At 43.8% G+C, this 12,137-nt stretch overlaps 1 protein-coding gene across 4 annotated transcripts in view; it reads left to right on the plus strand.

The window, feature by feature from the left end:
- The first annotated feature begins 8,880 nt into the window (after positions 1 to 8,880).
- Positions 8,881 to 12,137, plus strand: part of LOC120736692 (junctophilin-1-like) — a 44,352-nt gene continuing 41,095 nt past the window's right edge. For 2 of the 4 annotated variants that reach the window (XM_040036968.1, XM_040036970.1), the window contains exon 1: positions 8,882 to 9,528. In XM_040036968.1, the coding sequence (XP_039892902.1) occupies positions 9,150 to 9,528 (379 nt within the window). In that variant the 5' untranslated portion in view covers positions 8,882 to 9,149. Of the gene's footprint in view, positions 9,529 to 12,137 lie in introns of all 4 variants that reach the window. The other 2 variants (XR_005696580.1, XM_040036967.1) reach the window with 2 other exon arrangements.

Below are 12,137 nucleotides of genomic sequence, written 5' to 3' on the forward strand. Positions count from 1 at the left end.
CCCAGGAGGGTCGGCCTGATGGTGCTGAATGCACTGGAAACTTCAAAAACATGACCCTCAGTAATCTGGTCCAGATGGGTGTAGGCATGATTGAGCAGATAGATGATGGCATCCTCAGCTCCAAGATGTGGTTGGTAAGCAAATTGAAGGGGATCCTGATGTGGTCTGACTATGGGTCCGAGCTGGTCCAGGATGTCTTTCCAGGGTCTTCATGATGTGGGATGTCAGTGCCACAGAACTGTAATCCTGGGGGCCACTGGGACATGGGGTCTTTGGTACAGGGACGAGGCATAATGTCTTCCACAGCACTGGGACCCTCTGCAGACTCAGCCTCAGCATGAACAGTTTATGAAAGACTCCACAAAGCTGGGGGGCACGGGCCTTGAGGACGCGGGGACCTCACTCCGTCTGGTCCAGCAGACTTACCTGAGTGGAGTCTCCTCATTTGTCTTTGAACTTGGTCATGAGTGAAAGTGACAGGTGGGGGTTGGGGTTAGGAGTGGTGTGGCTACGGACTGCAGGCTGACTACAGGTCAGTCTGCACGGGGGGTGAGCATTCACTGCAGTGTCGAAGCTGTTGAAAAACACATTCAACTTATTAACTCTGTCCTCAACACCCCCAGCTCCTCTGCTGATGGATGACCTGAATCCACTGATTGTCTTCATGCCACTCCACACCACTCTCGCTTTTGCTGGAGTTTCCACTCCAGGGGAAGAGAGAGGTTATTCTCCTGTAATTGTCCTTAGCCTCTCTGATCTTGCCCTTCAATGACACCTAAATCATTCTCACCTCCTCTTTATTGCCCACTCTGAAGGCCTTCTCCTTGTCATTCAGAGGAGCTTTGATGTCACTCACCCACAGCTTGTTTTTTAAGTAACAGTGGACAGTCTGAGTTGGGACAATGGAGTCGGTGCAGAAGGCTATGTAGTCACTGATACACTCAGTAAGCCCACTGATGGGAAGAGGAAGGCACAATACAGTAAGGCACACATTAGAGGACAGGTTGCAAAGTGCTTGAAAGTAGCGCAGTAGACTTAGTCTGAACACAGAGTCTCTGTATTCACATGAGTCATTCAGATGTGTTTGTTGTTACAGAATTACATTGAATGTTTTGTTTTGGGGGTTTTTTGCCAACTTTCCAACCCTGCAGATATTCTGGCTCAAAAATGTAACAGACAGGAACATTTGATGAAAGTCTGATATGCATGTTTGTGCCCACACACGTATTGAGTGATTAAGTACACAAATATTAAAATAAACAATACAATCAATAGACATTGTTAAGGAAAATGTTCTAAAACACTTCTTCAGTAAAGACTCAGAGAAAAGAAACACACAGAACTTCTTGCTAGCAAGGGCAGCCTCCAGACTGAGACTCGCGCTGAGCACTGCCCCTGGTCTTTATTTTATACTTCTGTGTGTGTGTGTGTGTGTGTGTGTGTGTGTGTGTGTGTGTGTGTGTGTGTGTGTGTGTGTGTGTGTGTGTGTGTGTCCTGCTGATCAAAGGGTCATGAAAGCACAAAAGGTACATCCTTGGTCAGGAAAGGGTAGTCTCCCCCTCACCCTAAATAACATGGTGAGGAAGTCCAGCAGTTCATCTATATGTAAAGAAGCACTTAAACTAAAACAGACATAGCTACGTTAATCCTACCGTAAAACAATAAAACAAGGTACGAACTCTCATGCTCCCAGGACGTGGGGGTGCATTCCTGGAGTGCACACCAAGCCTGCAGCCTGTTAGAGATCACACATCCTGTCACTACACAATTAATTATATGCCTCTAAGCATACATGGTTAAATATTTCCTAATACAAATAACTACATGCAGTATTCTACCATATGCAAACTTATATCACTAAAAGATTATACTGACTACTAAATACAATTTTCCATTGACAGACATTATACACAATGTAAAGGATCAAATGTAAAGAATGTAAAGAATGTAAAATACATAGATCAACAAAAGGCTTGTTTGAACAGAAAAGTTTTTAACGGCTTTTTAAAAGAATCCACAGAGTCAAGCAAACGTAATTGTAGTGGTAAACTATTCCACAGCCTTGGTGCAACAGACTGAAAGGCTCCGCCCCTTTTGTCTTCAGTCGTGTATGGGGAACAACCAACAGACTCTGAGTCTGTGAGCGGAGACGGCGAGCAGCAGAGTATTTTATAAGAAGCTGGGATAAATAATCTGGGGCCATTTGGTGCTCTGTATGTTAAAACATGAATTTTAAAGTGAATTCTAAACTCTATTGGGAGCCAATGTAAAGAATATAAGATGGGAGTGATGTGAACACGCTTGGTAGAACGAGTTAGTAGTCTGGCTGCTGCGTTTTGTATTGCCAGGAGGCTCTTAAATAATCAGGCCCCATCGTATCTTAATGACCTTGTAGTACCATATCACCCTATTAGAGCACTTCGCTCTCGCTCTGCAGGCCTACTTGTTGTTCCTAGAGTATTTAAAAGTAGAATGGGAGGCAGAGCCTTCAGCTTTCAGGCCCCTCTTCTGTGGAACCAGCTTCCAGTTTGGATTCAGGAGACAGACACTATCTCTACTTTTAAGATTAGGCTTAAAACTTTCCTTTTTGCTAAAGCATATAGTTAGGGCTGGACCAGGTGACCCTGAATCCTCCCTTAGTTATGCTGCAACAGGTGTAGCCCAGCAGTCCTCAATCCCCGGGCCACAGACTGGTACCGGTCTGTGAGTCGTTTGGTAGGAGGCCGCAAGAGTTGAGGCTCAGGGGTGAAATTTATGGTTTTCAGGGTTTTCAATCATTTTTTTATCATTATTGTTTTTGTCTTTTTTATCGTTAACTCTGTTTCCCTGAGTCTTTTCCCATGTGTTATGAATAAATACTTTTTTTGGGTACCGGTACTAGTTTTATTTTGCTGTATTTATCTGCGACACTGGTCCATGGCACAAAAAAGGTTTGGGACCGCTGGTGTAGCCTGCTGCGGGATACCCAAGACGTGTTGTGTTTAAACATCACACTGCACTGAATCATACTTATTAATCTCTGTCTCTCTTCCACAGCATGTCTTTATCCTGTCTTCCTTCTCTCACCCCAACCAATCACAGCAGATGGCCCCGCCCCTCCCTGAGCCTGGTTCTGCTGGAGGTTTCTTCCTGTTAAAAGGGAGTTTTTCCTTCCCACTGTCACCAAAGTGCTTGCTCACAGGGGTTCATATGATTGTTGGGTTTTTCTCTGTATGTATTATTGCAGGGTCATCTGTACAATATAAAGCACCTTGAGGCGACTGCTGTTGTGATTTAGAATAGAATAGAATAGAATAGAATAGAATTCAACTTTATTGTCATTGCACATGCACAGGTACAGGGCAACGAAATGCAGTTTGCATCCATCCAGAAGTGCTTTAGTGATATAGATATATTACAATATATATTAGCAATAATATAGATATGTGAGTATATTACAGAAATGGGTCTATTATGGTATGTTATAATGTACACGGTATGAAGTATGTTGTGAATATTCTATAACTATAAGTATGTACAGGCTGTAGTGAGTACAAGCTATGTACAGGCTATGAACAGGATATAAATATGAAAAACTATACAGAATATGAAATAAATAACTTTACAGAATCTGAGATATACAGCTATACAGAAATGGGAACTATGCAAGTTGTAAACAGTTGTAGGATTAAAGATTATCGAATGTACAGAATGATTATTTACACAGAGTTATACAGTAGTGCAGTTAAGATAAGTGAGGGTGTAGATAGTTTCTACAGAGGTGCTAGTGGTTGTGAGTGGTGGTTCAGTCCATGTTATTATTGTGTGTTTGAGGGTACAGTTGTCCATTGTGTGTGTGTGTAGGTGGTTGTGGGTGTGTGTATGTTCAGTCCATGAGTTTAACGTGGGTCAGATGTCAGGAGGCAGAGTTCAGGAGTCTGACAGCTGTGGGGAAGAAGCTGTTCCGGTACCTGGTGGTCTTAGTCCGGAGGCTCCTGTGGCGCCTCCCAGAGGGCAGGAGGGTGAAGAGTCCATGTGATGGGTGACTGGGGTCTTTGATGATTTTCCCAGCCCTTTTCAGACACCGCTTCCTGTAGATGTCTTTTATGGCAGGAAGTGGTGCTCCGGCGATGCGCTGGGCAGTTTTCACGACCCTCTGCAACGCCTTCCGGTCCGAGGCAGAGCAGTTCCCGTACCAGACTGTTATACAGTTGGTCAGGATGCTCTCGATGGTGCAGCGATAGAAGTTCACCAGGATGTCTGAGGACAGGTGGTTCTTCCTCAGAGTCCTCAAGAAGAAGAGGCGCTGGTGAGCCTTCTTGACCAGCTTGGAGCAGTTGGTCGTCCAGGTGAGATCCTCGGAGATGTGGACTCCCAGGAACTTGAAGCTGCTCACACGCTCCACAGCCGTCCCCTTAATGTGGATGGGTGGATGTGGGTCAGCATTCCTCCTGTAGTCCACGATGAGCTCCTTGGTCTTCTCGGTGTTAAGCAGCAGGTTGTTTGTGTCGCACCACTCAGCCAGACGATCCACCTCTTCCCTGTAGGCGGCCTCATCGTTGTCACTGATGAGGCCAATCACCGTGGTGTCATCTGCAAACTTAATGATGGTGTTGGAACCATCAGCAGGTCTGCAGTCGTGGGTGAAGAGGGAGTAGAGGAAAGGGCTCATCACACAGCCTTGTGGTACACCGGTGTTCATTGTGATTGTAGATGAACAGTGGTTATCCAGCCGGACATGTTGGGGGCGGTTGGTCAGGAAGTCCAGTAACCATTTGCAGATGAGGGAACTGATGCCCAGGTCTGTCAGTTTCCTGATGAGTTGTGAGGGGTGGATTGTATTGAATGCTGAACTGAAGTCTATAAACAGCATTCTGGCGTAGGTGTTGTTGTTGTCCAGGTGTGAGAGGACAGAGTGCATTGCGATGGAGACTGCATCCTCTGTGCTCCTGTTCTGGCGGTATGCGAATTGGTGGGGGTCCAGGGTGGGGGGGAGACAGGATTTGAAGTGTGCTAGGACCAGTCGCTCTAAGCACTTAGTGATGATGGGGGTGAGTGCTACTGGGCGGTAATCATTGAGGCAAGATGGGTTGGAGTTTTTGGGTATCGGGACGATGGAGGTGGATTTGAAGCAGGCCGGTACCACAGCGTGGGCCAAGGACAGATTGAATATGTCTGTGAGCACTCCTGCAAGCTCCCCAGAACACGCTCTGAGAACACGCCCGGGGATGCCATCAGGGCCTGCAGCCTTGTGGACATTGATCCTGCTCAGCACCGCTCCTACATCGGTGGGGGAGAGAGTCAGAGGTTGGTGGTCTGGCGTCATGTCTGCTTTGGTTGTGGTTGTGGGGTTCCCTCGCTCAAAACGAGCATAAAAGTTGTTGAGCTCGTTGAGGAAGGAGACATCAGAGGATGCGGGGGAGGGTTTGGTGGTCCTGTAGTCTGTGATGGTCTGGAGTCCTTGCCACATGCGTCGGGGGTTGGAGTTGGAGAAGTGTTCTTCTACCTTCTTTTTGTAATGGTGTTTGGCTTTTTTGATGCCCTTCTTTAGATTAGCCCTGGCTGTACTGTAGGCGTGTGCATCTCCTGACCTAAAGGCAGTGTTGCGGGCCTTCAGGAGGAGACGAACATCCCGGTTCATCCAAGGCTTCTGGTTGGGGTACATGGTGATCCGTTTCTGGGTGGTGACACTGTCTGTGGTTTTGGAGATGTAATCCAGTACAGATGAGGCGTACTGGTCCAGGTCTGTGTGGGTGAACATATTCCAGTCTGTGTTTTTAAATCTGTCCTGGAGCACTGCGTCTGTCCCCTCTGGCCACACTTTAATTGTCCTCACAGCAGGTTTCACACGTTGGATGAGTGGTGAATACCGAGGTGTGAGGAACAGGGAGAGATGGTCCGATTGTCCAATGTGGGGGAGGGGTGTGGCTTTGTAGGCTCCAGCCAGGTTGGAATACACATGGTCTAAAGTCTTGTCTCCTCTGGTGTGGCAGGAGACATGTTGGTGGAATCTGGGGAGGACTGTCTTTAAGTTGGTGTGGTTGAAGTCGCCAGCAACAATAAAAGCAGCCTCGGGGTGTTTATTCTGGTGTTTGTTAATGGCTGCAGAAAGTTCTTTCATGGCCAACCTAGCATTAGCGTCGGGGGGTATATACACGGCAGTGAGTATGATAGAAGTGAGTTCTCTGGGGAGATAATAAGGTCTGCATTTGACCATTAAAAACTCCGCATTAGGTGAGCAGTGACTCTCAGTAGTAGTGGAGTTCATGCACCAAGCATTGTTAATATAAATGCACAAACCTCCACCTCTGGTCTTGCCGGAGTCATCTGCTAGCCTGTCGGCTCGGTGTGTGTGGCGTCCTGCTAACTCGATAGCATTGTCCGGGCAGCTGTTGTTCAGCCATGTTTCGGTGAAAAACATGACATTTGAGTCCATAATCCGTCTGTTGTTAGTGATGGAGAGCCGTATCTCATCCATTTTGTTTGCCAGAGAACGGACATTGGCGAGAAAAATACTGGGTAAAGGCAGCCGGTGTGGTGTTAGCTTTAGCTTAGCCCGTAGCCCTCCGCGCCTACCTCGCCTTTGTTTACGATCTCGGCGCCGTCTGCGTGCACTTCCGCCCGGCCGGGGAGAGTGGGCAGCCTCCGGTGTTCTGGAGATCTCTGGGATGAGTCGGAGATCGGCGATAAAACTGTTGGAGTTGTGAGTCCAGATGTCCAGAAGCTCTTGTCTGCTGTAGGTCAGCAACGCACAGCAATTCTGGACGAATAATCCGGTTAAAAGTAGATAAAAAACCGCTAAATAGCAGATTCTGGAGAGATTCTGGTGCTGTATAAATAAAATAAAATTGAGTTGAATCACATTTGCTTAATTTTTGTATGTATATATGAAAGAGAGAAAGTCTGAAAGAGCTGCTTTGCTTCTGTGTGTGTGTTTTCTGCTCGTGGTAGCTGAACTGTAACAACTATGTTTTCCAGAAGATGGCGCTGTTTGACAGAGCGTGAATATGGGAGTTCATTGAGATGACTTTGGATACACAACAGGTAAAATGAAGCATAGTGTTGCTGCTTTATCGCACATGTTTGAGTTTATAAATGCAAATTGTTTACCGACTTTTATTCTGAAATAACCTGGGACAACACTCTATTTTTGCAACAGTTTTGTTTTAAACGAGATAGCAAAGAGTTAATTGGCCTTGAACAATCAAGACATCACAGTCACATTGATGTGTGTGACTGTACTAGCAATACAGTCACACACATCAATCATTTTCAATGAAGAAGGAGAACATGAAGTTAGCATTCAAGTAGTTCAGGACCAAAGTTCTGTGAAAAATGTATTCCAAAGTCAGTGCTTTAGGAATTAAAAGGGAAAGTAGCAGCCAGGTGCCGAATGATAATTAAATAGACTTGATTCATGTATCCTCTGCAAGTGTGACCACCTTTATAAAAGCAGACTTTCTTGCTGGTCTGGTGCATTCAGGTATGTGTTGTGAATGCAATGCCAGATTTTCTCCAGGAGTGGACATCCTAGAAAGTTTACCCCAAGTTCAGATCAAGCAATGCTTAGAAAAAATACATAAAAAAGAAGGGGGGGCAGCTAAATCTCAGACTCTATGGGTTTTAGTTACCATGATAAATGTGCAGAGTTATGACAGTGCAATCAGAAAAACACTGAATAAGTATGGCTTGCTTGGAAGTGTTGTGAGAAGAAAGCCTCATCTTTTGAAAAAGAACATGACAGCACAGCTTACATTTCTCTAAAGTTGCATGTGGAGAAACAGCAACCACTTCTGGTCATAGTTTGGTCATAATGCACAGCACCACACTTGGAGCACATTAACTTAAACACGTCATAGCACCTCTCAAGCATGGTGGTGGAGGGGTGATCATTTGGTTTGATTTACTGTCACAGGGCTTGGGCACCTTCTTATTTAGTTGAGTATGAATTCTATTTGGACAAAAGTATCCATGAATGTGAGGCCTGTCTGACAGCTGAAGACTGGGCCAACGGGACGATGATCCCAAGAAAACCAGCTTATCTCAACCAGATTAGCTGAAAAATAATCATGGTGTCACAATGGCCCAGTCAAAGTCCATACCTCAACCTAACTGAAGTGTTGTTGCAGGACCTTGAAAAGCTGTGCATAAACGAATGCCCCCCAGACTACAATGTACTGAAAAATACTTAAAATCCTCAACAACAGTGTGAAAGATGAAGTCAGACAGCAAACAATTACTTCAAGTTATTGCTGGTTCTACAAGTTACTGAGTCATGGAATGTAATTAGTTTGTCACAGTACTCTATTTAGTCACGTGAGAAACTCCAGGTCCACAAACACATGCATCTATCCATCCATTTGAGTAGCTTCTCAGCTCCCTCTGAGCAGAAGAATGCAGAGCACTACATCAGCTCAAGATTACCATCTATATTAACTGTATGCTTAAGGTTCTGTATGATCAGTGTTCATTTGTAATTTTACTGCAGCCTTTGTTACCAGGATTTCATCCTTTCGTGTTAGCCCTTTACTAGATCACAAGCTATCTGAACTAAGTGACACAAAAATAAAACTGAGGAATGAAAACAAATCCTGTTTTTGACTTGGGAAGAAACAAAATACGATATTTAGGGAATATGCTGCCTTTTGTTTCACATTGTTTATAGCGTAAGTTATGTTACTAAAAATATATATAACTAGACATGAATAATGTAACGATGTACAACTTGAAAACTATGAAGGCATTCCTGAATGTTTATGAATATTGAAGCGTCCCAATTAATTTTACCTCATGTAATCAGATTCGACCCACGCAACAGGTTGTGGTATTATTTTGAAAAGTTAAACAGGAAGCAAAGTACTATTTGATCACTGACAGCTTAGAGCTAAATGACTTGTGAGAGACGAGTGGGGGAGTTTCCAGTACGCGGTATGGAAGCGGCTGTGGCAGCAGTGGCGACTGCTTCCCATCCTTCCACGTCCCTCTTTCAAATCCCGGCACACCGCTGCCAATGAGTCCCGCTGCCGGTACACGCCGCTCCTTCATATCTCCGCCTAGAACTCCTGTTCTGACCTGGACTACACTGTAGGTCTTACATCACTTTTAACAGCAATTCGCAAAATCGGAACGTCACTGCAAGCTACAGAGTAACACTTACCCTCAAGTTCTGAATGACGGGCGGTCGATTCGACTTTGATGATGGGGGGACCTACTGCGGAGGGTGGGAGGATGGCAAAGCCCACGGCCACGGTGTGTGCACCGGACCCAAGGGCCAGGGCGAGTACTCTGGCTCCTGGTCGAACGGTTTCGAGGTAGTTGGCGTCTACACCTGGCCCAGTGGGAACACGTATCAGGGTTACTGGGCGCAGGGGAAGAGACACGGGCTCGGGATTGAAACCAAAGGGAGGTGGATTTACCGAGGAGAGTGGACTCATGGGTTAAAGGGCCGTTACGGAGTCAGGCAAAGCGTAAACACGCCGGCCAGGTACGAGGGTACCTGGAGTAACGGCCTGCAGGACGGGTATGGCGTGGAGACGTATGGGGATGGAGGTAAGATAAAACAGTGCACAGGTGTTGACTGTTCTTCAACCAAACTCCCAGAATAACCAAAGCACCCTTTTCTTCTGTACAGTAGTTTATCTTACACACTATGATAACGAATTAGTGTGTGTGTGTGTGTGTGTGTGTGTGTGTGTGTGTGTGTGTGTGCGTGCGTGCGTGCGTGCGTGCGTGTGATGTGACAGCACACTCTGGAAATCCCCACCTGGCCTGATCAAAGATACACCAACCAGCCCTCACGTTGAACATAAAAAAACAACTAAAATGCTAATATTTAATTGTTTATGTGGCCATAATGTGTCCTCTGTGATAGAACTACTCACATGCATGTAAAACAGAAGTGGCCCATGTGTCCCTGAGCCCCTCATGGATGTTTTGCGGCTGCTCTGAAAATGGGGATTTTAAATGGTGGCAGTTGTTTCATTCTAACCCAAATCAAAGGGTGATTAAAGGATTGCAAGGGGACATCAGGTCACACATAATGTTTTTGTCACCATCAACTAAAATGCTTGTGCTTACTAGTGATGTTCCTAGCCACTAATTTCTTTGTTGACTAACCTACCAGTGTAAAACTAAGGAACACTGTGAATGTAAATGTGAAAGCTGTTTAATAGAATATGTCAAAAACTAATAACAAAGCCGTTTTAAATCACTGATCACGTTCTTCAATAATGAATCATGCCGTGCCTTATCAGTGTTACATGTTATATTTCTGTGAAGGTTCTCAGTCATCCAGGTCATCGTAGTCTAAGGAGCTTGGAGAGAAAAGCATCTGGACTTCTTTAAGTTGCTTGAAGACGTTAGGGGGTCCATTGTCCCTCCCACAGGGCTTAAATCTGGGACTCTCCACCATTTGACCTTAGATCTGAAGAAGCTTCTCGGATGAGAGGAACTTAAAGAAGTCCAGACGCTTTTCTTTCCAAGCTCCTTAGGTTACATGTTATACTCCAGACGATGAAGAAGAAAAACACTTAAAACAAACAGATGTTAAATATGAAAACATGTTACTACAAAAGATGTTCACGTATTACTAAAATATGACAAATTAACCACTGAAAAACTCATAAATTGTGACGGAAAAGTGTGCCATGCATTATGAATGATGGACAATGTTTGAAAATCCATGACAACCGTTTTGCTAAAAATCAAAAATAACAACGCAATAAATCATCCAGCCATTTTCTTCTGCTTATCTGAAGAAAATTATCCCTATACCACACCTTCTCATTTAATGTTTTTTTTCTTTTTACTTTCATGTCTATTTACATTGTAGATTCTCACTGAAGGCTTCAAAACTGTGAATGAACACATATAGTAGGGGTGGGTTTTGATTATTGATTTATACATGGTTTTTTAGTGTGCTCTGTAATGTCTGTTCTCTTACCATTGCTGGTATGGATTCAAAAAAAAAAAAAAAAAAGACTGTGCGTATGTATGTACATATATGTACATGTGTGTGTAGATATATATGTATGTATATGTATGTGTGTGTTTGTTACTTGTAGTTATTACTGCCTGTTACCTGTGGTAATGCAATTTATAATTTATATATTCTGTATTCAGTTACGAAGGCTCTAATGGTTGTTTGCGAGCTGCAGTTTAGATGCTTGTATGCGCCCGGGGCTGTTGATGGGACTGTATGCAATAATGGGCGTAGCTGCGGGAAGTTTATTGTTTTGTTTTGTTTTTTGTTGATGAGTGAGTATAGGGGTGGGATTTAAGAAGTTTTCTTCGTCCCACTCCTTTTTCAGCCAATTTTTGTTTTTTGTTTTGTGCATTTTATGTTCAATATAGGTATTTGTTGTGCCTGGAAATGAACAAATAAATGAATGAAATGAATGAATGAAATTAAAATCACTTCTAGCTTGGATAACGATTCATTAAAATCCTGAATCGATTTTTTTAATATAAATTTATTTTACTTCATGCACAGCTCTCTAAAAATCTGTTTTCTGCATTATTCGCTTGCTTATTACGCACCAGTCTACCGTAGTTTACAGGCTGTCGGCCGCTGTTTTTTTTCCTTTTACTTACTTCTGACAAGAAAGCCTCATTTCTGCTGTTCAACACTGAACAAATTTAAACTTTTTAAAATTGAAAAACTCTCAGCTGTGTCTCCAATAAAACCTCTATAACTTTGCTCTGCTTCACTTCAGCAGCATCAGGTAATGTTCATATGTTGATTAATGGTTTTCTTTCGTTTTTGATCTACTGCTGAATATTTTTAGAAAATCCCAGAACAGGAAAATCACCTTCATGTTTTTCTATGTTTTATTCTCAGTTACTTTGACACAAAGGCCTCTGCTGTGATGCTCACACCTTTGGTAAAGTCTCGCAAGTGTCAGTTTTCTTTTTATAGATATAAAAATATGGAAATGTACTGATGCATGATCTGAATTATACTATTTCTGACTGTCTGAGGCAAAATTTCCCCGAATTGAATCGAATCATGGATCGAATCGATTCAAGAAATCAGTGACGATACCCAGCCCTAGTTTCTAGTTTCTAGTCACCCTTGCATTATTTAGTCTACCAGCCTAAATACATGGCTTGGCTTCTGTTTCATGACTATTTACATTGTAGATTCTCACTTAAATTAT

Source organism: Simochromis diagramma, unplaced genomic scaffold, assembly GCF_900408965.1.
Source record: "Simochromis diagramma unplaced genomic scaffold, fSimDia1.1 OVJJ01000630.1, whole genome shotgun sequence".
Taxonomy (NCBI): Eukaryota; Metazoa; Chordata; class Actinopteri; order Cichliformes; family Cichlidae; genus Simochromis; species Simochromis diagramma.